Source organism: Simochromis diagramma, unplaced genomic scaffold (assembly GCF_900408965.1).
Source record: "Simochromis diagramma unplaced genomic scaffold, fSimDia1.1 OVJJ01000685.1, whole genome shotgun sequence".
NCBI classification, from domain to species: Eukaryota; Metazoa; Chordata; class Actinopteri; order Cichliformes; family Cichlidae; genus Simochromis; species Simochromis diagramma.
The window spans coordinates 8,317,287-8,339,179 of record NW_024387477.1 but is presented as its reverse complement, the minus strand read 5'-3'; the positions used below and the strand labels follow the sequence as shown (position 1 = coordinate 8,339,179).

At 40.5% G+C, this 21,893-nt stretch overlaps 2 protein-coding genes across 2 annotated transcripts; one reads left to right on the top strand and one right to left on the bottom strand.

The window, feature by feature from the left end:
- Positions 1-8,275: 8,275 nt before the first annotated feature.
- zdhhc15b (zinc finger DHHC-type palmitoyltransferase 15b) lies at positions 8,276-14,469 on the top strand. The gene is made up of 11 exons (XM_040015693.1): positions 8,276-8,440; positions 8,845-8,871; positions 8,986-9,080; positions 9,166-9,286; positions 9,619-9,688; positions 9,969-10,001; positions 10,090-10,210; positions 10,367-10,499; positions 10,646-10,772; positions 11,338-11,456; positions 12,477-14,469. The coding sequence occupies exons 1-11, from the start codon at positions 8,323-8,325 to the stop codon at positions 12,518-12,520; spliced, it is 1,008 nt and encodes a 335-aa protein (XP_039871627.1). The 5' UTR covers positions 8,276-8,322; the 3' UTR covers positions 12,521-14,469.
- On the bottom strand, positions 13,519-21,869 carry uprt (uracil phosphoribosyltransferase (FUR1) homolog (S. cerevisiae)). The gene is made up of 7 exons (XM_040015694.1): positions 21,612-21,869; positions 18,822-18,864; positions 18,670-18,739; positions 18,414-18,476; positions 17,460-17,621; positions 16,661-16,759; positions 13,519-14,789 (listed from the first exon to the last, which is right to left on the bottom strand). Exons 1-7 carry the CDS (start codon positions 21,836-21,838, stop codon positions 14,683-14,685), a joined length of 771 nt encoding a protein of 256 aa, XP_039871628.1. The 5' UTR covers positions 21,839-21,869; the 3' UTR covers positions 13,519-14,682.
- Between the last annotated feature and the right edge of the window lie 24 nt (positions 21,870-21,893).

The following is a 21,893-nucleotide window of genomic DNA, read 5'->3' as shown; positions in this document are numbered from 1 at the left end:
CAGAACACTTTATTAATCCCAGAGGAAATTATTAGTTATTAAATATTAGTTGCACATACACCTAAACGTCAAAAATGCAGGTGTTAGTCTGCCGTTGCTTAGTCGAGTGCAGCCGGTCCAAAAGTCTACAGCATGGCTGGCACATGCACTCAAGACCACATATCCCCCATACTGGCATCCTTATACTGGCTGCTAGTCAGGAGTGATTTTATTGTTTGCTCGTAGGGCATTGCATGGGTTGGCGCCTCCCTACCTCTCTGATCTTTTAACTTTGCACACTCCCTCTAGACAAGAGAGGTCTGCAGAGCAAATGCTCCTAGCTGTCCCAACGCCTTGGCAGTAGCTGCTCCTAATCTGTGGAACAAACTGCACCTCCACATCAGGTCCTCTCCAACATTAGACACTTTAAAAACCCATTCGAAACCCCATTTTTATTCTTTGGTTTTTAAACCAGACTCTGTTTTTATTTTATTCGTGTTTTCTCACTGTATGTCTCTATTTTTAAAAAATCGACATATTTTTGTGTTTTTTGATTCTACCGGCTGCACAGCCCTTTGGTCTACATCTGCTGTTTTTAAAGTTATTACACAAATAAACTCGACTAATGAAAAATTTAGCTGCTGTTGGCATCATGCAGATTTTTGTTGGTGGTGGCTACAGCTGATTACAACAGTGTGAACCCTCAGGCATGAAGCTGCATTGTACAAACTGAGAGGAAATTTCTTAGCAATATGAGTAACTTCCAAGACACATGGCTTATGTATTATGTTCTATTTTTAAAAGCAATGTCAGCTAATGAAGTGTTCCTGCTGGCACAGGCAGTGATTTGAAATGGCACATGGGTCCATTTTCTGCGCCTGCCTGCCTGTCTTTCTGTCTGTCTCCACTTCAAAGGCATGTATGTATCAGATAGAGCGACCGGTCCAGGTTTCTTGGGGGTGCAGACAAGGTCAACAACATGTGCTATGACTGCTAACCAGCCCCCTGCGGCTCCAGACTGCATCTGTTACATTCCTTGCGAAACAGAACAAAACACGGTCACCGAGTCTGTTTTGGTAACCCGTAGCATGAAACACATTAGTGCCTACATCGGGAGGCTTTAAATGCAAAAGGTTGGGATTACTTAATGCCATTTACAACTCAGTAACTGTACCACCTTTGGCTGCCTTCTCTCGCTGAGCTGGGAGCTCTGACTGCATTACTAAATCAATAAGCCCCTTTCCACTCCCATATGCTTTCGATTTGCTCCTTGTACCTGGATCTTTCTTTGTCAGCGCCCCGACGCTCATGTATCTTCTAAATCTCTTTCACCTATGCTTTGTTTACCCTGCTGTCTGCTCCGCGCTCTCGTTGCTCCTCAGCCATCTTGTCCTTTTTTCATCTCTCTCCCACATTCATCCCTGTCTGTTCTATTTATTCCACTCTCACAGTCTGCCTCTCTGTCCCCGTGTGTTAAATTGGAGCATGGAAACAGATTCCCTTAAGTACCTACTCTGGAATCTCCTACACGATGATAACTCCAGACCCTTTCCATGCAGAGCTGGGAAAAACAGTCAGAACTCAAATTCGAGTCTCCAGTTTGAGACTTTCCTTGACTATTTTGAAATGTAAATTGCTGAAAATTTAGACGGTGTCACCTCTTTACTCGCGACGTTCATCGGAATATTTACGAGCATATAATTTTGGATAGAATTCATTTGTGAAGGGTTCAAATGGGGGTACTCATAAATTACTTCTACAGAGGAGACAGATGAGCTGTTGTCACCCAGATTTTCTTTTTATGCCACATTACTGCTCTGCCTGAGATCCGTTCCTTGCAGGATCTGGCTCGGATGGATCTGAGCACATCTGGTACCAGACTGCTTGAGACACTTGAGATGACCTTCCAAGCAGACTCTTAGGTGAGCACAGACAGCGACTAGCTTGTCAGAGAGATGATAAATCAGATTTTCTTCATTGTTGCCAAGTGCCACCTGGATTTTTCATTGCTGCCTTTTATACAGTAGGCAAGGAGTCTGTAAAGCTCATGAATAGTTCCATATCATTAATTCAGAGAGTAGTCACTCTCTCCCTCTGTCTGTGTATATATGGGCAGAGCAGTGTTTATTCATTAGGATGAGTGACAGACACCAATGGTGGAAGAAGACTGATTCAGTCCCATGTGAACCTGACGTAGTTGCATCAGTAGGACTGGATCATCAGAACCCAATGAGGCCTTCCACTGTCTACCTCAAACTATTCCCTGCTGCACCATTAGTGAGTAATCTGTTTTCTGAGGGGAGCGGGAGATGCTCTTGCTATTGCTCTCATGCGTTCTCACCGCATGCCCGGAATCTGAAACAAGCGGATACAAAACATCCAAAAGGGGAACGTATTAATGAGTACATTTTTCCTTGTATTATGTATGTTGTGACTGTGCGCTGCATGGAAAGGTGGGCATACAATGCAGAGCAAACAGCTTCTAACCCTGAGAGATGATAGACTTTCCAGCTGGCCTCGGTGTCCAGTGCAGTACTTTGTTTTTTCTGTTTGTATCTCACTGGTGGCACTTAACAACCGCTTCCCTTTCACTCAGTCAAATAAAACATATTGATACAATCTATTGTCATTATGGAAAGTTAACCTTAGGTGATGAAAATGAGCTTAGATATAAGAGGCTTGCCTTTTGTTCTCACTATCTAAGAGGACCCCATCAGACTTTCCACTTTCGGTGGCGTAGAGGTGTTTACATTTACACTGACTGCTTCCAAAAAAAAGGGCACTTCAAAGTGACAGACCTGCTTCAGTGCCCCTTTGATTTCCCCAGCCAATATTACCGTGTGGTTAAACACGCTGTTATTTTATCACTTGATGAAATTCAATTAATTGGTTTGATGACAGGCACGGAGATCACGAACAATGATAATGGTGAAAAACAGTTTTTGTTTAAATCCTGCCAGCATCAAGGCAATGAAAAGAGCTCCACGGACGACTTCAAGGCACACGGTGTGTAATGAAATGCCTTTATTAAAACGCATGCGGTCCTCCTTTGTGGCGTGGCCACTGAAATTTCCATGATTGTTAAAGACACAGAGGTCTCCACCCTTGAGCAGATTTATTTTCACACATGCTGGGTGAGGTGTCTGCAATTCCTCCCTGCTCTGTCATTGTTTGTTCTGCTGTTAAGTGTGAATATGAGCAGAGGCCAGGCAGAAGTATAGCTCTGTTTTGAGGGCTTCTCCTGCTCCGCTGAGTGCCGTTTGCTGATGTCACACCAACTCAACAGCTTTCCAGACGTCTGAGCCCCGCCGTATCCATCGGTGGGGTGAGAACGAGACCTTGAGGCTGTGCAGTTGTCCTCTGAGTCTGACGTCAAAATGCAGAAACGGCGTGCATTATTCTCCCCGATTCCAACCTGGCTTATTCATACATGCATAATGCATCAGAACAAGTTTCTAGACATTCTTCACTGCAGTGCTTTGGTGTTAATAGGCTAATAGTGGACTGGATTAAGTCCTTTTCTGGGTTGTGTTAAACTAAATTGCAGATGACGTGCATGACCATGTTCTGTGAAGTCATAGCTGTGTTTTCTTGTACTGGTCTGTCTCCCTAATTACTCCTGTGCTCATGGCTGACTTTTGCACACATACCTTTTGTCTGAATGTGGGCAACTCAAACCAACAACTCTTCAATCACCTGGACGCACACCAATGACAATATGTCAAGATGAATGCAGACTTTCCAGTGTGCGCTGCTCCTTACTGACTTCAAACGGATGCACACATGATGAACTCCCCGTCCAGACGCTGAAGCATGCAGGGAATGAAATGGAAATCAAACTCAATACTGCATCATCTCGTCGCGTTTTAAAAACCGAGACAGACATGAAGCCTGCAAACACACAAAACTAATAATACCACCATTCCTCTTTCTCGCTCTTCCACACACACGCATATATGCAAGCTCTGTTGCTCCCTCACATACACATGGAAACACACACCTCCCAAATGAATCACCCTCCCAAGTGCTTAGCATCATCAGCATTCCCTGAATCAGCCGTGACTGCAGAGCACAACTGCATGACATGAGAGTCTCAGGGGTCAAATGAAATGCACACTCTAAGTGCCACTTCATCTTCAAGGCATAACAGTGAGCAGCGGCTCAAGAGCGAACTCGAATAACGCTGGATTGTGTCAGCCATTGTGCTCCTCTCGCCACTTAATAAGCCTGCATGGTGGCTCATTGTGAAGCGTGGTCCTTTAGCACTTTTCTCCAGCCACGCATGACTTCTCCCCAAATGGGCTCTTCTCCAGCCCCTACTGTCTGTTTATGTAGACTACCACCAGGGCGGCAAGGAATGCACTTCCAATACGATCTGCTCGCACACATCCTTAGATGAGGAGTCTGCTTCGACTTGCTGATATGAGCTGGGGGGTTTTTTTTGTTGTAACTTTTACACAGGGGTAAATGTTTTGATTAAAAGGCCGTTACTATTTTGCTAGTCACAATGACTTTGTAGTGGAGGGGTTTGCTGCCGTGCTGACGGATGGATGGCCGCTCCCTGCCTCCAGTGAGCGGTTGAATCAGAGAGGAGCTGTCATCACCGGGCTGCCGACGCTGTTGCTTGAACTGAGAGGAGGGCGGGGTAGTGTGGGGGGGGCAAAGAGAGCAGGAGTTAGATGGAGAGCCGGCTAAGGACGATGTGCTGAAGCGGGCGAAGAAATTTAGGGGAAGGAGAAGATGTAGGCCTTGAAAAAGAGACAGGGGGAAGATCATGTGGGATGGAACAGAAGAGGTCAGTATTGGGTGCAGCTCACCTCACACCCCAATCCCAGAAGGCACTGCAGAGAGGGAGTCTGCATTACGTAAAAGGGGGGAAAGCAGGTGGTACTGTCTACGCAGTCCTGCTGTGGCTTTTGGTCCACAGTTAAATGCTCCAGTCATCTGGGGGTCCCATAACATGGTGAAAATGGGGAGACAATTACGCATTGTGCTGATCTGACACGTCAGAAGATGACGGCATGCCATAAAACCTGAGGCGAAAAGGCGTAAAGGGCTGAAGCAGCATCTCTGTGATGGGGTGGATGAAGAGGAGTAGATGAGACTCGCACACTCATAAACAGACATCAGTTTCTGCAGAACTTTCTTATTTTCATATCTCACAACGATGAGGCTGAAAAACACAAATCTATGTTCAAACAAGTTTAATTCCTGGTATAATTGGATTCCTTGATGTTCACCCACAGTCATTCATTATAAAGCTTTAGTGCCCTTTGATGCCAAGACCTGCAGTCGATGAACACGACTAATGAGCTCCCATTAAACCAACATTTGACTACATGCAAATTTGAGCTTGTAAATAGAGCAATCACTAAAAGTTGTAGTGTAGTAAAACACACAGATTATGTCTGCAGTTTTAAAGTAGTCGTGCAGTGCCTCCTATTGGGCACTCCTGCAAAGTGCATGTGGTGTTTGGTGCTTTTGTCCCATTTGAATTGAAAACCTCACCTTTATTTTCTGTGTCTTGCATATATTTCAGAGTGTTGCAACAACCAATCACAGATACAATGCTAATAAATAAAAGCCCAAACAGATGAGGTGCAGCAGGTTTCTGCCTCCAATACACTGCATTATCTTTTATTTTGGTTTCACTGCAAGAATGTGATGAAGAAGCTGTAAGTACTTAATTCCAAAACAGAAAAAACACCTGACATCTGTCAACACCTCGAGAAAGCTGGAGATGCCACACTCCTGTCCAGCTAATAAAACTATAAAACAGCGGCCTGTGCCCATCAACTGCACCAGTAAAGAGAGACCAGTGGGATAAACAAAGCAGTGGAAAGGCTGGCTCTTACAGGGCTAAACCTGAAACCCCTGGAGACAATCCTTTTTAACCTCCCCTGTGAGAAGCCAACGCAGTAAACCCTTACAACTTCCACCTCGTACCTTGATTGTGTAACAGGAAACTAAATTATGACTTAATGGCCGCACACCGAGGCAACCAGGGGGAGATCAGCGGGCTCGTATTTACTGGAATACTCCTCGGATGATTTCCAAAAATACACGACATGACTTTCAGCTTTATTTTATGGGAAAGTTAACACTTTAAGCAACACATTAATAAGAAACAGCAGGAGAAGAAGTCATTCACTGAGCCTTGTTTAGCAGAGAAGGCGAACATTATTCTTTATGTTAAAAGCTAATGAATTGCAGCAGCAGTCAGGTCTTACCTTCAAACAATGCAGGCTGACTCGGCCTTGGCAGGTCAAAACAATTAGCCTAAGTAATTTCGTGTAAGCATGTGTGAGGCCTGCAGTTATTCTGACAAAGATACAGCTGTTCTACACCCTATAATTGAAACACTTCAGAGTAACAAGGGGGCTAAATTGGAAGAAAGTGCTCCGTTAATGTTAAGTCATTCCTAAGGTGAGGTCCAGCTGGGGACCTGTGGTGTGTGTCATCGCAAACTTCACTCCCTTCATTTCTACATCAGCTTCTATGACCTAATTTCAAATCAGGGGGAAAAGAAAAGTGTAAAATCATCCTACATCCTGGAGGTGTTTTCTGAGTAGTATTAATAAACTGATTTTCTGATGAAGACAAAGGTTAAATAAATAAAGGTTAAAAGCATGCTGTCGTTCATTTTTAAGGTTTTCATATCAGGACATACAAAATAAAGAGGTCTTAAGTCATCTGATGTAAAGAAAGCCTCAGATGAACTACAAAATGTGACATATTACAGCATGTTGTTATTTATTTCAATTAAGCCAACGTTATTTAAGCCAAAGCAGTGGGTGGAAAAACTCACCCTTGCTGCTTCCATATGAATTAAGAATGTAAGAAGGTGTTGCTAATCTAACGTAATTGATTATCAGCAAGTGTAAGAAACTCTAGTCTGATCTGGAGCATTAAGGCGTGTGTTAAAAAATGCCAAAGAGGAAAGACACCAGGACTGATCTTAATGAGGCAACTTTTCCAACCCAATAGTCTGGGAAGGGTTATGAGGACACAGCGTCATGGCTTAGGTTTGCAAATCATATCTAACCAAATCCCAAGACTTCTGTGATAATGTCCCTCGTGGACCAAAGTGGAGATATGTCCGTATGACACAAAGCACCACATTTGGTGAAAAACAATCACAGCATATTAGCACAAACAGCTGACACCAGCTGTGAAGCACGGTGGTGATGATTTGGATTTGTTTTGCAGGTGCAGGATATGGACAAAAAAGAAGAGAATCAATGTACTGCAATAGTAAAGTCAAAGTCCAGGCAGCAACCTGAGTGAAATGCTGTGGTGGGAGCTTAAGAAACCTGTGCTCAAACAAATGTCCACAAACCTCAATGGACTGAAACAATGGTGTAAAGAAGTGCGGGAACATCTTCTCCAAAACGAAGTGAGACATCGATAAAGCCATACAGAAAATGATTACTTCAAGTAACTGCTGCTAAAAGTGATTCTATGAGCTACTGAGTCATTGGGTTTACTGAGTTTTCCACAACTTTGTTTAATTTTAAACAAAATGGTACAGTGTCACGTCACATGTTGTTGTCCAGCTCAGGTTCCATTTATCTCATTTTAAGACCCGGTTAAGCTACAGATGTTTTTTTTTTTAATTGTTATTTTTTTATTATTAATGTGAAACCTTAGAATTGACATAGCTGTCTTCTTACTAAGACTGTACCTGAGGGTACTTTGACAGGATACATAAGGAAAATACATGGTTATGTATTTTTCCCAGGTTTTCTGAAGTGTGCTAATTTGAGCTTAGTTCTTTGCTTGCTTGCAGAAAATTTAGACCTTTCCAGACACTCTGACCTGTGACAGAAGTAAAAGTCCAGATGTTACTGATAACATTAACATCAAAAGGGCCCTGGAACCGAGACAACAAGACACAATTGTTTCATCATTATTTTTTACTGTTTTCAGCTGGGCCGGGTTTTTTTTTCCGAGGGTATCCATTAAAATGTGTGCTCTTTTGTATTTTTGCTTTTTAATGCGGCTTCTTATAATAGGCTTTATGTTCTTTAATTATTGTAAAACATTGCACAGTGCCAATAAACCAAACCTAACCCTGAGTTGACTGGAATTCGCCATGTACAACAGCTGTTCCTTCCTAAAAAACAAAACAAAACAAAACAAAAAACATGTTAATGTGCCCATCAAGCATATTTGAGTAACTCTACAACAGTAAAAGTAATATTTACCTTAAAAAAAGAAAAAGAAAGAAGGAACACTAGCCAAACGGTAACTTCAGTGCAGTGAATCGCTCCCCGATGCAACTGATGGATAAATCCCAGGAATAGTAGTCGAACGCGGAAGAGAGCGGAGCTCAGATGGAATATGGCTCTCTCCAGAGGTTTGAGATGCTGTCAGAGGGTTTTCTCGTGGATACCTGTTCTTATTATCACCGCCGTTGTCTTGTGGTCGTATTACGCCTATGTCTTTGAACTATGTCTTTGTAAGTATGGCAAACTGTGTTGGTTTCCCGCGACTTGGATCGTTTAGATACAGACACCGCAGACTACTGCACAGCGGTGTTGACATAACGTTATAGAAAGAGCAGGAAGTGGCTTCGGGTGTGTGCGTTCATTTACTTAATATACAATCAGATTCTCCTTAAACCTAAACTAATTTCCCATTTTCCCCTACAAGCTCAGTGGTAATTCCTGGTTTTATACCAAAACTGTTGTGCTGTTATTCCTCATAGCTAAGTACAACCTGACAGTCTGGCTAGTCGTGTTAGCCGGTAAATGCTGTTTCAGTAAACAATAAACAAACTAGTGTTAGCCGAAACAGTTAGCTAGACTGTTGTCAGTCAGCCAACTTGGGTGTATTTCTGAAATCATGTTCTTGTTTTAACAGTTACAATCACCAATACACTGGAAAAAGGTAAGCTACCCTCTCGTCTCAGTGTAATGTGCACTGTTGAACCATGAACTAGAATAACACCGGGCTTGTTTCTGATATATTATGTATTATGGTGATTATTTCTTGTGCTTGCAGTGGCCTATTTGCTTTTATTTCATGTTTGCTTTGTGATGTTCTCCTGGACCTACTGGAAGTCAATATTCACCCCTCCTGCGTCTCCATGCAAAAAGGTCTGGAGAGCTAACCTGAATATCACCAATTAACTGTGGCCTATGCTGAATATGTTGTATGCAAATATCTGTCTGTCTGCTTTAGTTTCAGCTGTCATACTCAGACAAGCAAAGGTACGAAATGGAGGACAGACCAGATGCTCAGAAGCAAATCCTGGTTGAGATTGCAAAGAAGCTGCCTATTTTCACTCGAGCCCAATCTGGAGGTAAGCAGTGAAAGCATGTGAAATGTTTTTTTTCTTCTAATTTTCTTTGTCCACCTTATTTGATATAGAGTTGTGGGGGGGCGGCACTAACAAGACAGGTATATTAGCCGCAATCCATCATCTCACACATAATCTGTGTTTGGTGAAAGGAAATAGGTGAGGGCAATTAGCTTTGTGTGCGCTCCGGAGCATCTTCATCCAGAGTAATCAGCCAGTGTATCTCTTTCATTAATGCTGATTGGTAAGACTTAAGTTCTGGGCTGCAGGAAGTATTTGAAGGGCAAGCTCAGCTCAAATGTCGTCCATTCAACTCGCCATCCTCTTGTCTCCAGCTATCAGGTTCTGCGACCGCTGCCAGGTGCTGAAGCCTGACCGCTGTCACCACTGCTCCGTCTGTGAAATGTAAGACACCCTTTCCTCCCCAATCCCTTCATCTGGAGATGGAGAGAGGCAATTAGATATTTGTTGGCCAGGGACTGTTGTGATAATTAGAGGATGTTGCTTTTGTTTGCCATGTCATGTCTTGAAGACATTATTCCAAAGATCAATCAGTGCAGAGGTTTAGCAAAGGGAACGAGCCGATAGCTGCCAGTGTACATGTTAAAGAAAGCTGTAAGAAAAGCTTGCCTAACATGAAACAAATGCCATTAAAATGATATAGAAACCTTGTCTTGCTTTTAAGGTGTGTCTTAAAGATGGACCATCACTGTCCCTGGTAAGTTGTAATCTCTTCCTCTTCGTCAGTGTTTAAATGGTGAAATAAATGTTTTGTTCTAAAACCAGAATGTCTTTTTCCTTTTAAGGGTGAACAACTGTGTTGGTTTTTCCAACTACAAGTTTTTTCTCCTTTTCCTTGCCTACTCTATGGTGTACTGTATATTCATTGCGGCAACAGTCTTTCAGTATTTCCTCAAATTCTGGGAAGTGAGTGTCATTCTTGCTTTATGACTCATATTCACAAGTTGTCATAATGTCATTTTGAAGTCCTTATAGTCAGCAGTATTGTATTTCCGCAAGATTCAAGCATTCTGTCATAGTTTATTCTCAGGTTTCTAGCACTCCCATTTCTCTCTTTCCCAGGGGGTCTTGCCAAACGGGCCTGCAAAGTTCCACGTCCTCTTCCTCATGTTTGTGGCTCTCATGTTCTTTGTCAGTCTCATGTTCCTCTTTGGCTACCACTGTTGGCTTGTGGCCAAGAACAGATCCACATTAGGTGAGAATTTGACGCATTTACTGATTAAACCCTCCTCCTTAAGAAATTGATCTCATTTATTCAATACATTAAGCACACATTAAATATGGTATGGAGAATTGAAAGGTTGACAGGGGAAACCTAACTAGTTTCATATCTGTTTTCAGAGGCCTTCTCAGCTCCGGTTTTTGCCAACGGACCAGACAAAAACGGCTTTAACGTCGGCACGCGCAGAAATCTGGAGCAGGTATTTGGAGAGAATCGGAGATTGTGGTTCATCCCCGTCTTTACGAGGTGAGTTTGTTGTCAGGAGGCAACTCGTTGATTTCTATAATGAGGTGATGGCATTTTGGCATCTTTACACTTAAGTCTTGGCCCTATAGTTTGCAACAGAGTGTTGAAATACACAGAATTAATTCAGAGTGCAACGTGTGCCAAAGCCAGTACTCACAGAACATGATCTGGATCCTCACCAAAAGCTAATGGATACTTCCTCTGTTCACCACCACTTCTCCACCAGGTTCATGGAATTTGGCCTGTTAGTTTTTGCATAATGTTGTGGACAAAGAGGCTGAGCAAGTGTCTGTACCTCAGCTTACTGCCATGGTGGAGGAAGAGTTAGAGATCAGTATAATGATTTAAGTAGTACACTGAATATTTGAAGTATAAGGGATATGAATAATTGATGGGGAACAATATGACATTGACTTCAGAATACAGAGTAGTTTTTACATCAAGCTGCAGTGGAGCTAATGAATAACATGCATAGTGAAGAATTTGATCAATGGTTGGAACTTATTTAATAGTTAACTGGATCTTTAACAAGCTTCCATCTGTTTCTGTACCTCTTATATGTCAGCCAAGGGAATGGCCACTACTTTGCTTTGAAGAACCGGAGCTCTGAATCCCAGAACCCCTTATTAGCTAACGAGGACATGTGGGAAGAGTCTGATGATGGGTCTGAGGAGGGAAGCTTGGGTGAGTTTATTTAAATTCTGTCATATTTAAAATACACAGAGCTGAAAACGCCTTTTTCTCATTAATGCCCAATATACTGTATATCCTATTCAACTTATATCATCCAGGACAGCTGTCATGACCTGCTGGTCAACATATCTTCACAGTAGCACCTGATCCATGAAATATATGGCTCTTGGCTTCTATTTACTCTAGATGAGATTGCTGGTGCTAAAGACACAAGTAGTTTCCTTCCAAAAATAATTGGCTCTAATAGTTTTGCATTTTTTTTTAATCCATTAAAAACCTCTTAAGAGACTTAATGCTTGAGTTTTCTCCAGAATCTGTTAGTATCTAATTACAGTTATCTTTTGTGTCATTTTGACCTTTGTAGTTGCTTTGCACTGTGAAATTTAAAAACAAAAATAAAGGGTGAGTCATGCGAGTCACAGGCAAATGCTAGGCAGGCATCCGGTGACTTTTACTGTATTTTCTAAACAAATATTTTACCTACTCTATCACCTTCAGGTCTTATAAAAACAAGTAATAGTGTCCAGTGAATACTTGTGCTTTATAAGTTATTTGTGCCTGTCTCTTATTTATGTTTTTTTTATTCCTATGAAAGTCATATTTATTGCTCAAGTGTAGTGACAGAGAAAATATCCATTCAGAGACCCCGACTTTTCTGTAACTTGACTTTCCAAATATGGAATCCCTGCACTGAAACATCCAAAAACAAACGTTGTTGGAGGACACACAGTAGGAGCAATAAGATGGGCAAGGTTTGTAACCTTGGGCTAACGGCGGAGGGGATGGGACACAGTAACGACACCATGCAACGGCAGATTAGTTCAATATTTGTTCAGTTGAAATGACCTGAAGGCTTCACTATAAACTGCTGCTGTGTTTATATTTTGCTACCACCTGCTGGTCACATGAACCACACTGTTCACTACCAGATGCATCGTTTACAACAAAACCACAGAAAAAATTAATTTACATGCTGATTTTTTTTTTTTTTTTTTTTTTAAATCATTCCAGCAGAGGATGTGGACCCCTCTGTTACCATAGAGATGGAGGAATAATTTACACTGGTGGAGACCTGGACTTGTATCGCACACACTGTGTATTGAGAGGTAAATGCATTCCAAATCGCAAGGACGTTCAGACACACCGAAGGGGCCCAAACGAGAGGATTAAGACCTGCGTTTGGACTGTCGTTGCCAACTCTACCCCGATGCTTCACATACTGATGAAAAAAGGAACTCAGTGGATGACCAGTGGAAGCATCGCCTCTCATGTCATCATAAAATTTTATTTTCGGGGCAAGTCAAGTGTTTCCTGTTTTACAGAAAAGCAACTGATTTATTTTTCTTTTTTTAATTACAGAGAAAATATTTTGCCTGTATTTGTTATTCTTGACAGAGCACTAAACCTTTACAGCTTCTGTCTGGCAGTGTGCAATTTTACAGGTTTCTGTTTGAGAGTTAAGCTTACAGTGTTGCACCTTATGGTTTCTTTGGTGGGGGACGGGAAGGGAACTCGCACTCGTCAGGCTCCAGAAGTCTCATAGTGACTGAGTTGTCTACAAGTTTGAGGTTTACAGCATTTAAACATAAGATTTGACTTAAACATATTATTAAAAAGCTAACTTAACCTGAGCCTTACTAACAAGTATTCCTGTTTTTGGAGTCAGTATCTCCTCGGAATGTATCCTCCTGCTCCTCATCATCCTTTTGAGTACTTTGCACCAACATCTTGGGCACTTCTTCCCCCATTATGGAGTGTTTTATCCTCCCTGTTGCAGTTCGAATGTCATTAGCTCAGTGTCTAATCACAATGGTGACTGTAACAACAAGACAAGCATAAATTTGGTCATAGTTAGACCTGATTACATGTTACATCTGAGTATTATGGCAAACTTGATATGTCTATCTATCAGTGGAGTCATATTCTGAATACACTGTATATCATGGCTTAAAAGCTGTTTGCTACATTGATTAAGAAGGATGCAGTGATTGGTTAGATTTATGTCTGGGGTTTGAGCATATGAGATTTACTGAGACTTTTTTTTTTTTTTTTTAATCTAATCAGTCTTTTTTTATCATTAGCTATCCCTGGGAAGATAACTTTGGATGCAGGGGATTAAAAATTGCTTTTGTTATAGACACATAAACATGCATATGAGAGGGCATAGGTTCTTCTATGTCTGTTTTTGATCTTTTTAGATAAATACACTGTACATATTAACTGATCCTCATCAACAGGTTGGTAGAGGGCAGTGATCTTCTGCAATATAACGTTCTGATTATTATTATTTTTTTAACCTGTGTTTATGTATTTTAATACCAATGAAAGCTAATCTTATTCACTGCTTTTGTGTATTTAGACAGCGCACCTGGCAGAAAACCACTTCTTTAACGAAGTAAACCCATTTATTCAGTCATGCATAAGAAGTTGGGTTTTCACCAGATGTGTGTACAGTTGTATGTTGAAGCTTAAACTTTTTGTCAGATCAGTTTTTTCCCCAAGTTGAGTGACCTAAACTAAATGCTGCTCATATCTAAGAAAGGCTTCTGTTCATTCTACTGAAATTGTAGGTTATTTATCAGGGATATGTGAAAGCTTGTATAAAAACATTGAGAAGGATATGGCTGTTGAGTGTATCATTTAGTCTTTTGTCTATTTATTGTTATAAAAGTCTGCCTTTTTTTTTTCTCTCGTGTATCGAGTTTGAACCATACCTGCTGCAGGCAGTGTTTGTATATTTTGTTCTATTACCGGTAAGTGAACTATTGAAGTAACATACTTTAATCAAACAGAACATTTACAACTTGAGAAGGCAGGAGTTCAATGTTGCTAGAGCACATGTGGTCCCCTCTTTAACCTGTCTTTGGAGTATGTGATTGTGGTGCTTCCCTTTTTCCATCACGTCAAAACTACCAATAGTTTCATTTGCTGTTCTTTGTAAACAAATATTCTTTATTGATCCAGCAGATGTTGTAACATGCAGAATAAAATGATCCAAGTTGAACTCTTTACATGGTTCTGTGTAGTCTTTTTATAGTATGACTATACACAGCATAGAATAATATATACATTTGATTAATTTGATATCAGTTTTTGAACTTTGTAAATGAGAAGCAGTACTTCGCACAATGAGGAGAACATGACGAATACATTGCAAAATATATTAAAAATACAACCAAAACTATTTGCAGATCATGTTCCTCGGGTTGTCCTCCATTTAGTCGGTGCCAAAGTACCTCTGTCCGAAATGTGTTGGAGCCACTGGGTGGACTTCTGTGGTCAGAATTGTGATATCTGGGAACTCCTGGATTATAGATTTTGCTCCTAGAAGAAAAATGTACAGTTGGTTCACTTTGTCTGAAACCTAAGCCACTGATGTGCTGAATTAACAAAAGCAACTAGCAGCCAAAACCTGAAGCTTTTCTGAGGTAAGACTGCTATGAAATGCCAGTTCATGACCAGGATGGAAAAAAGCAACCATCTTATTTCCCACCATCTTCAGCTGTACTGTGGTGAGGTTAAGCACAGCTCAGGTAAGCTGATAAAGGGGCCTAGAGCTTAAGAAGCAACAACACTGACATATCCTCACTTTTTAGGTTTATACAGCAAACATTAAAAAGTAGATGCATATTTACATGTTCACCTGTTCCAAAACAAAATTATTATTTATCTGGCATTTGGCACTGTTTTTGTTTCTACCAACCCCCGAGGGGAATAATCTACCTTTAAGTCCACTATGTTCATCAGCTACTCCACTTGCTACCTACTGTGGCTTTTAAGTGCTTTTTTGTTAAAGGCAGTTGTCTGCTGTAGCTGCAAATGGATTGAGAATGAACAAACACTAAACAATGAACTGAAACTCACTATAAAGTACTAAGCAGAGCTGCAGGGGATCCTGTCAGTTCATTACAACTCCTTTAGCACTGTCAGATACACTGTTAGTATAAAAAATACTAATTATAGATTATTAAAAATAATGTAATGGTAACACACATTTTGCTAGTATTAAGTTGGAGCTGCTTTTGCATAAGGTGCTGGAAAAATTCATCAGAGATTGGAGTACAGCTAACTCACTATCACTGTCTCTAACCAGCTTGAGATGACTTGAGCTTTGAGCTCCTGCTGTGTTATCCTGCTGGAAGCAGCCACCAGAACATGTGCACACTGCGCTTATAAATGGATGGAAAATGCTGACACTACCATCCAAATGTCGCTGCAAAAATAGAGACATTAGACCAGGTGATGTTTTTCTCAGACTTCTATTATCCATTTTTTGTGAACTTGTGTGAACTGTAGCCTCTGTTTTCTGTCCTTAGCAGACAGCAGTGGCACCCAGTGTGGTCTTCTGCTGCTGTAGCCTATCTGCTACAAGTTTTGATGTGTTGCACATTCAAAGATGCTCTTCTGCATACCTTGGTTCTAAAATGTCTTTTTTTTTTGAGTTGGTGGTTCCTTCCTCTCAGCTTAAAGCAGTCTGACTTCTGACATCAACAAGGCATTTTAACCCATTGAACGCCTGCTGACTGGATTTATTACCTTTTTAGAACATTCTCTGAAACTCTAGAGATGATCGTGTGGGAAAATCCCAATAGATCAGCAATTTCTAAAACACTTAGACCAACCTCCTTGACACCAACAACCATGGAATGTTCACTTACATCACCTTTCTTGCCCAACTTGACATGTCTACATGCATTGGGTTGGTGACGTGATTAGCTGATTACATACTCGTACCTGTGAGTTGAGCACCTGTACCTAATAAAGCGGCCACTTCTGTATATAGTGTAGACCAGGGTTTGATTACCTGGTAAAAGGAAATGTCTTTAAAAAGGCTTCATCCCTTCAGAGGATTAAATAGCTTTTTATATTTTAATGGAAACATGTGCTTAATATATCAACGTTTCATATATTTAAGTGGAATAAATCCATTAAACATCAAGACAACCTGGCCCAAGCTAAAGTAGAGAAAACTATAAACGTGCAGAAGTTACCATAGTTTACTGGTGACTGCTGAGCAAGACTTCAGATCAGCAGCGCCACAAAACCTCATTGTTGTATGCAACAGTATTTTTTATATAGACACTGATGCAGCAGAAACATGAGTGGAGGAGCAATAGAGGACAAAGTGTGTGATCTGGGAGGTAAACAAAACCGAGCTGGTGGCGACTGCACTTGTGTTGAGCTGTCTGGCTTACCATGAGGTGTGGAGAAGAGGCTGAGTAGGATAATATGTTTGGGTTGGACCCTGTGCTCTTTCAGCACCCTCACAGCCTCAATCACGGTGTTCCCTGTACCTGCAGACACAGAACAAATAAGGTTTGCTTCACATTCCTGCTTATAATGACAAATTTGCTGACTCATCTCAAGAATATGTGACAAGTCGTAACAGATTCCCAACACAAACTACATAATTGCATTTTTCCCAATTCAAATATATCCAACTCATGCATTATGAGCATCTTAAAAGGAAAGGAAAGTGATTGTGTGCTGATTGATGTGCCCATGAGTCTGGACAATTGACAGGCTTTAATTTCACATCCAGTTAGCATGCATCAATGAAACCATATGTTCCATCATTCTGACATTATAAAATATACCTTGAGCCTAGCTTGGTCACTTTTTTTTTTAAAGCTGAGAACAGAAAAATGCTGCTTTGTGACACAGGGAAACCGGGGCTATTAAGATACTATTTTTGTTGGCACTCATTATGTTATTCAGCAGCCTGGTGGCTATCTCCCAGGCAATGTATAATTAGCCCCATGAGAACTATAATTATCAGAGCAGTGTGAATGGGCCGGCATGATGTGGAAATGCAGACTTGGTGGTGAAGGTCAACTCAAGGGAGATTTTCCAAAATGAATAAATACAAAAAACTTTTTTTTTTCTTTTTACACTTGCACAGAATTGAACATCTCTTGACATTTACGTGCTACTGAAGGTGACAAACTGGAGTCACCAGCAAGAAAAAACGAGCTCAGCCATCTTGTTACTTACTGAGAATGGGGTACATGAGCAGCACTTTTCTTCTATACACATCTGGGGGGAACTTGGCATAGTAGACCTTGGCTTTCTGTGTCTCTTCGTCACTCTGTATGAGGATCTTGCCAATGCGGATAGAGCGGCAGCAATCACGGAGACCCTGCTCCATGGCCTCGCCTGTGAGAAAGCACATGAAACGCAACTGTGGTTGAAAGGTTACACAAATATATTTGTTGCTTAGGGTTAGTGTTGTCTTCATCAGCGGGGATTTCCAGCAGACCTGCACCTACATGTGTGTTGCGTCTCATTTCTCCAGTAAGACACGCTCACGCCATATCGGTTTGTTTGAAATTACAAGAATAATTATCAGCAGCGCTAATCATAAAAACACATTCCAGATTTTCCACAACCACATAGAAAAGTTCACACACTGGTCACACTGTAAAGCATTCAGTCTTCATTACATTACAGCGCTCTACCATGACATGCTCAAAGTCAACCCACGAGGATGTCAAGACATGACTGTGGTATGGAAAACAATAGTTTTGACTTAGCTGATGTGTTACCTTTAAGGTACAGTGTTTGAGTTTTATACTTCCTGTGTTTTATTCTAGCATGACTGTCAAAAAGGCAAAACAGGCTTTGCAGACAGCTATGGTAACAGTCTCATTAAACCAAAAGGATAGATAACAAGTGTCACTTCTGGTTGTGTGGTCTGCTGACAGCGAAGCCTTCAGAGACTGTGCTCTCTACAAAACTAAAGACAAATAGCTGTCTCAAATGCCTAACATAACGTTTACACAACTTAGTATTCAAACAAGAGAGAAGTCTATGATCCAGCGCAAACGATAACCGAGCAAGAGCAAAACAGATGCACAGTATGAGTACACGGTTGCATGGAAGACTTATGTGTACCTAGGAAAGACACAAATTTGTTTTGATAGGTGTGCTAGAGAAGGTTTAACTTACCACTCCTCATAATGCTGACTCCACAGTTGCCTCTTTCAAACTTGACACCCTCATACTTGTACCCTGAGGGAAAAAATGAAGCAGAAACAGTCACAAAATGTAGCTGTTCAGAAAAAGCCCACACAGTCATATAATGCTGGGAGTTAAACCACTCAAACACTGGAGCCCACTGGTCAGAATTCAGAACTCTGTTTTTGTCTAACCTAGTCTTTACACCTGAATAACGACTTTGTTATTACAGAGAGATCCTCCTCACCTGTCGGTGTGGTCACTGTGCACTCAGAGTAGGGGAGCTGGTTCAAGCCCTCTTCAACTACAAGCCTGATCTGGTTTTTTACAACACAAACAGACTTTATTTATAAAATCTTCACACTCTTACAGCATACTGTGTTAAAGTCATGATCTTACCAGTCGGTCCGCACAAAACACAAAATCTCCTCTGCTGGTTGTCCTGTAAACGTAAATATGAGTTTGATTAGATCATTTTAGATCAGGGGTTGGCAAACTTTTACTATGAAAAGGGTCATTTTCAAGCAATTCTTAACCTGTAAAGAACATCTGATATTTGCAATGCCTATTTATTTAAGCCATTTGTTATACAGTCATGTGAAAAAGTAAGTTTCCCCATGACAATATGTACTTCTTTGAAAACTTAAAGGATACCCCATGATTCAATAGTTTATTATTTAGCAGTAATTGTTTTCTGTATGGCGTTTTAAGTCTCTCACATCATTGTGGAGGAATTGTGGCTCACTTGTGGCGCACTTACAGTGCTATTTGTTCATTGAGGTTTGCAGGCATTCATATATGCACAACATTTTTAAGGTCCTGCCACAGAATTGAATTAAGGCTGAGGTCTGGACTTTGACTGGACTGCTGCAACACCTTTATTCTTCTCTTTTTCAGTCATTCTGTTGGCGATCATTGTCCTGTTGTGTGACATCAAGCTTTAGCCCATGGCCTGACATTTCACTGTAAAATACTTTGGCATATGGTCAACTAAGTGACTGCAATATGCTTAGGTATATAGCTGCAAAATAAGCTTAAATCATCACCCCTCCTCCACCATGCTTTACAGCTGGTATGAGGTATTTGTGCTGATGTGCCGTGTTTTGTTTTTCGGAAACGTGAACCCTGGCCCAACATTTTGTGGTTTGTTCAGATCAACTTTGAAACAACCCCCTCTGCTAGGTTATTTTTTAAAGAGAAGATGTATTCTCCTGGCAACCCTTCCAAACAAACCAGACTTGTTCAGTCTTTTTCTGATTGTACTGTCATGAGTTTTATCATGCTAACTGAGGCCTGTAGAGTCTGAGATGCAGCTCTTGGGAGTTTTTACAGATTATCTGAGCATTGCATGGTTGTTAACACACACCTGAATGCTCCAGACCAGCAAATTGCCAAAATGTCTGCTTTTACAAAGATCCTGACAGTTGATGATGATCAGACTATCAGCACTGCATAGTCCTGTGGAAACTCTTTTTTACATGACTGTATGCATGTCATTTTTTAATTCTTATCATGTGTTAATGAAGAAGGCACCAACTATTATTTGGATGTTTGCCCATCAAAATACCAATAACAGTAAAAACGCAAATCTTTTACTACATGTGACTACTTTAAAATGGGGTATTCATAATTAGTATTTTAACTTTTCGTTTTCATTACAATAATATCATTTTTGTTGCATTTATAATTCCTAATGATCTATTTTTTAAGCTACATGCGTCTCTGAGCTGGTTGATACTCAGCACTGCTCTGATTCAATTAATCTTATTACTGCTTCAATTTCATCTCTTTTTGTGTGAACAGATGACAACTATTCCTGTTTGTATCAGGTAAAGTAATACAAGGTTATAACTACACAAGACATCTTAACAACTGTAAGATATGTTGGTTCTTTTGATACAATAAATTATTCTCTCCTTGAAAGGCTTAAAAAATGTTGTAGCTGAACCTGTTATGATAGTTACTATGACGTTTCCTTGAAGAAGCATCACTTGTTTTAGTCACAGGCATGGACAGTATTGCACATACTGTAGTTTCTTTCACCATGTTGAGTCATCATTGAAGCTATATGGGTCATTTCATATCAACTGACTAAATCTGGAAAAAATTCCCAGCCTGAAAAATTCCCAGGGTGATCATGAACTCAAATTTGCTACATAAAGTGAAGGTCGGAGATATTTGGCCTAAAAATTATGATTTACATAATTTAAGTAGCTCTGTAGATATAGCTGTTTGAAAATGCCCCCAACTTAGTCACAAAAGATTTACCCTTATATTGTATATTGTATAGCTTTCTTGTTATATGTAAAATTGTATTATATTATTTAATTTTATTTAATTTTTTTTACTATCTATATGCTATTATATCGTATATCTAGATTATATAGATATAGATATCTATATATATCTATATCTATATCTCTATATCTATATATATATAATTATATCTATATATCTATATCTATATATACACATTTAAAAAATAAAAAATATTTATATGAAAAAATATCTATTTTATGAGTAAACTTATAACAATATAGAGGTAAAATGTTGCAGTTTCTTTAATAAGAAGCGTGCCCCCCCCCCTTCTAACATTTGAAAGGAAATTGGAGATGGTCAGGCTGAAAGCATTTGTCTGTGCGCCCCAGGGTGGCTGTGGCTACAATGTAGCTTGCCATCACCAGTGTGTGAATGTGTGTGTGAATGGGTGGATGACTGGATATGTAAAGCGCTTTGGGGTCCTTAGGGACTAGTAAAGCGCTATATAAATACAGGCCATTTACCATTTGGTCATTTGACATATGTTTAAAGAGTGAGTTATTTAAACCTCACGCTTTGTTTTTCTAATATTACATCAAGATCTGAGATGTGCTATACGTTTGCCTGACCTATCTAATATCACTGCAAACTCTTTGACTTCCCCTGGAAATTTACATTCCATTAGATTTTTGGTAAGCTGCCTTTTTTAGGATTAGTGGCATCCTTTAAATTACATACCTTCCTGGTTTTCTATTATAGTTCCAGTTCAGTGAAATGATGAACAGCTACGTTTTTCCATTTACTAATTATAGTTTTCTACAGAGACCATAAACACAAGTCTATATTTTATATAAGGCTCGTTACTTGCTTTTGTACCACAACCACTATGCATATGGCCTGTGTGTCAGTAAACAAGAGCGGGGGACTCACTTGTCTCTGATTATTGTCTGTAATTCACGGATCTGGTCATTCAGAGGAAGCAGCTTAAGCTGGGGTCCCAGGTTGTCCTGGCTGTCAGGCTGTGTTGTGGCATCACTTGGTTCGGAGTTGGATACTACTGCAGGCACGCTGCTGTTACTGTTTGCAAACCGAACTTGCTTCATTGGGTGCTCCTGGCCACTGCTCACATTGTTCAGCTGCTGATTGTGGCATGGCATCCTGAGTAAAAGCAAGAGATATCTATGCTAAAGTCAGCTAGCTTCTTTCCGCCGC

Bases quoted from the DNA above. Each gene is read 5' to 3' on its own strand.
- zdhhc15b (XM_040015693.1), top strand. From the start codon at position 8,323: ATGGCTCTCTCCAGAGGTTTGAGATGCTGTCAGAGGGTTTTCTCGTGG. The intron at 9,081-9,165 runs GTCTGGAGAGCT...TGTCTGCTTTAG, and splicing joins CTGCGTCTCCATGCAAAAAG to TTTCAGCTGTCATACTCAGA. The intron at 9,287-9,618 runs GTAAGCAGTGAA...TCTTGTCTCCAG, and splicing joins CACTCGAGCCCAATCTGGAG to CTATCAGGTTCTGCGACCGC.
- uprt (XM_040015694.1), bottom strand. From the start codon at position 21,838: ATGCCATGCCACAATCAGCAGCTGAACAATGTGAGCAGTGGCCAGGAG. The intron at 18,477-18,669 runs GTGAGGAGGATC...TTTTTCCCTCAG, and splicing joins CACAGTGACCACACCGACAG to GGTACAAGTATGAGGGTGTC. The intron at 17,622-18,413 runs GTAAGTTAAACC...GCTTTCTCACAG, and splicing joins AGTCAGCATTATGAGGAGTG to GCGAGGCCATGGAGCAGGGT.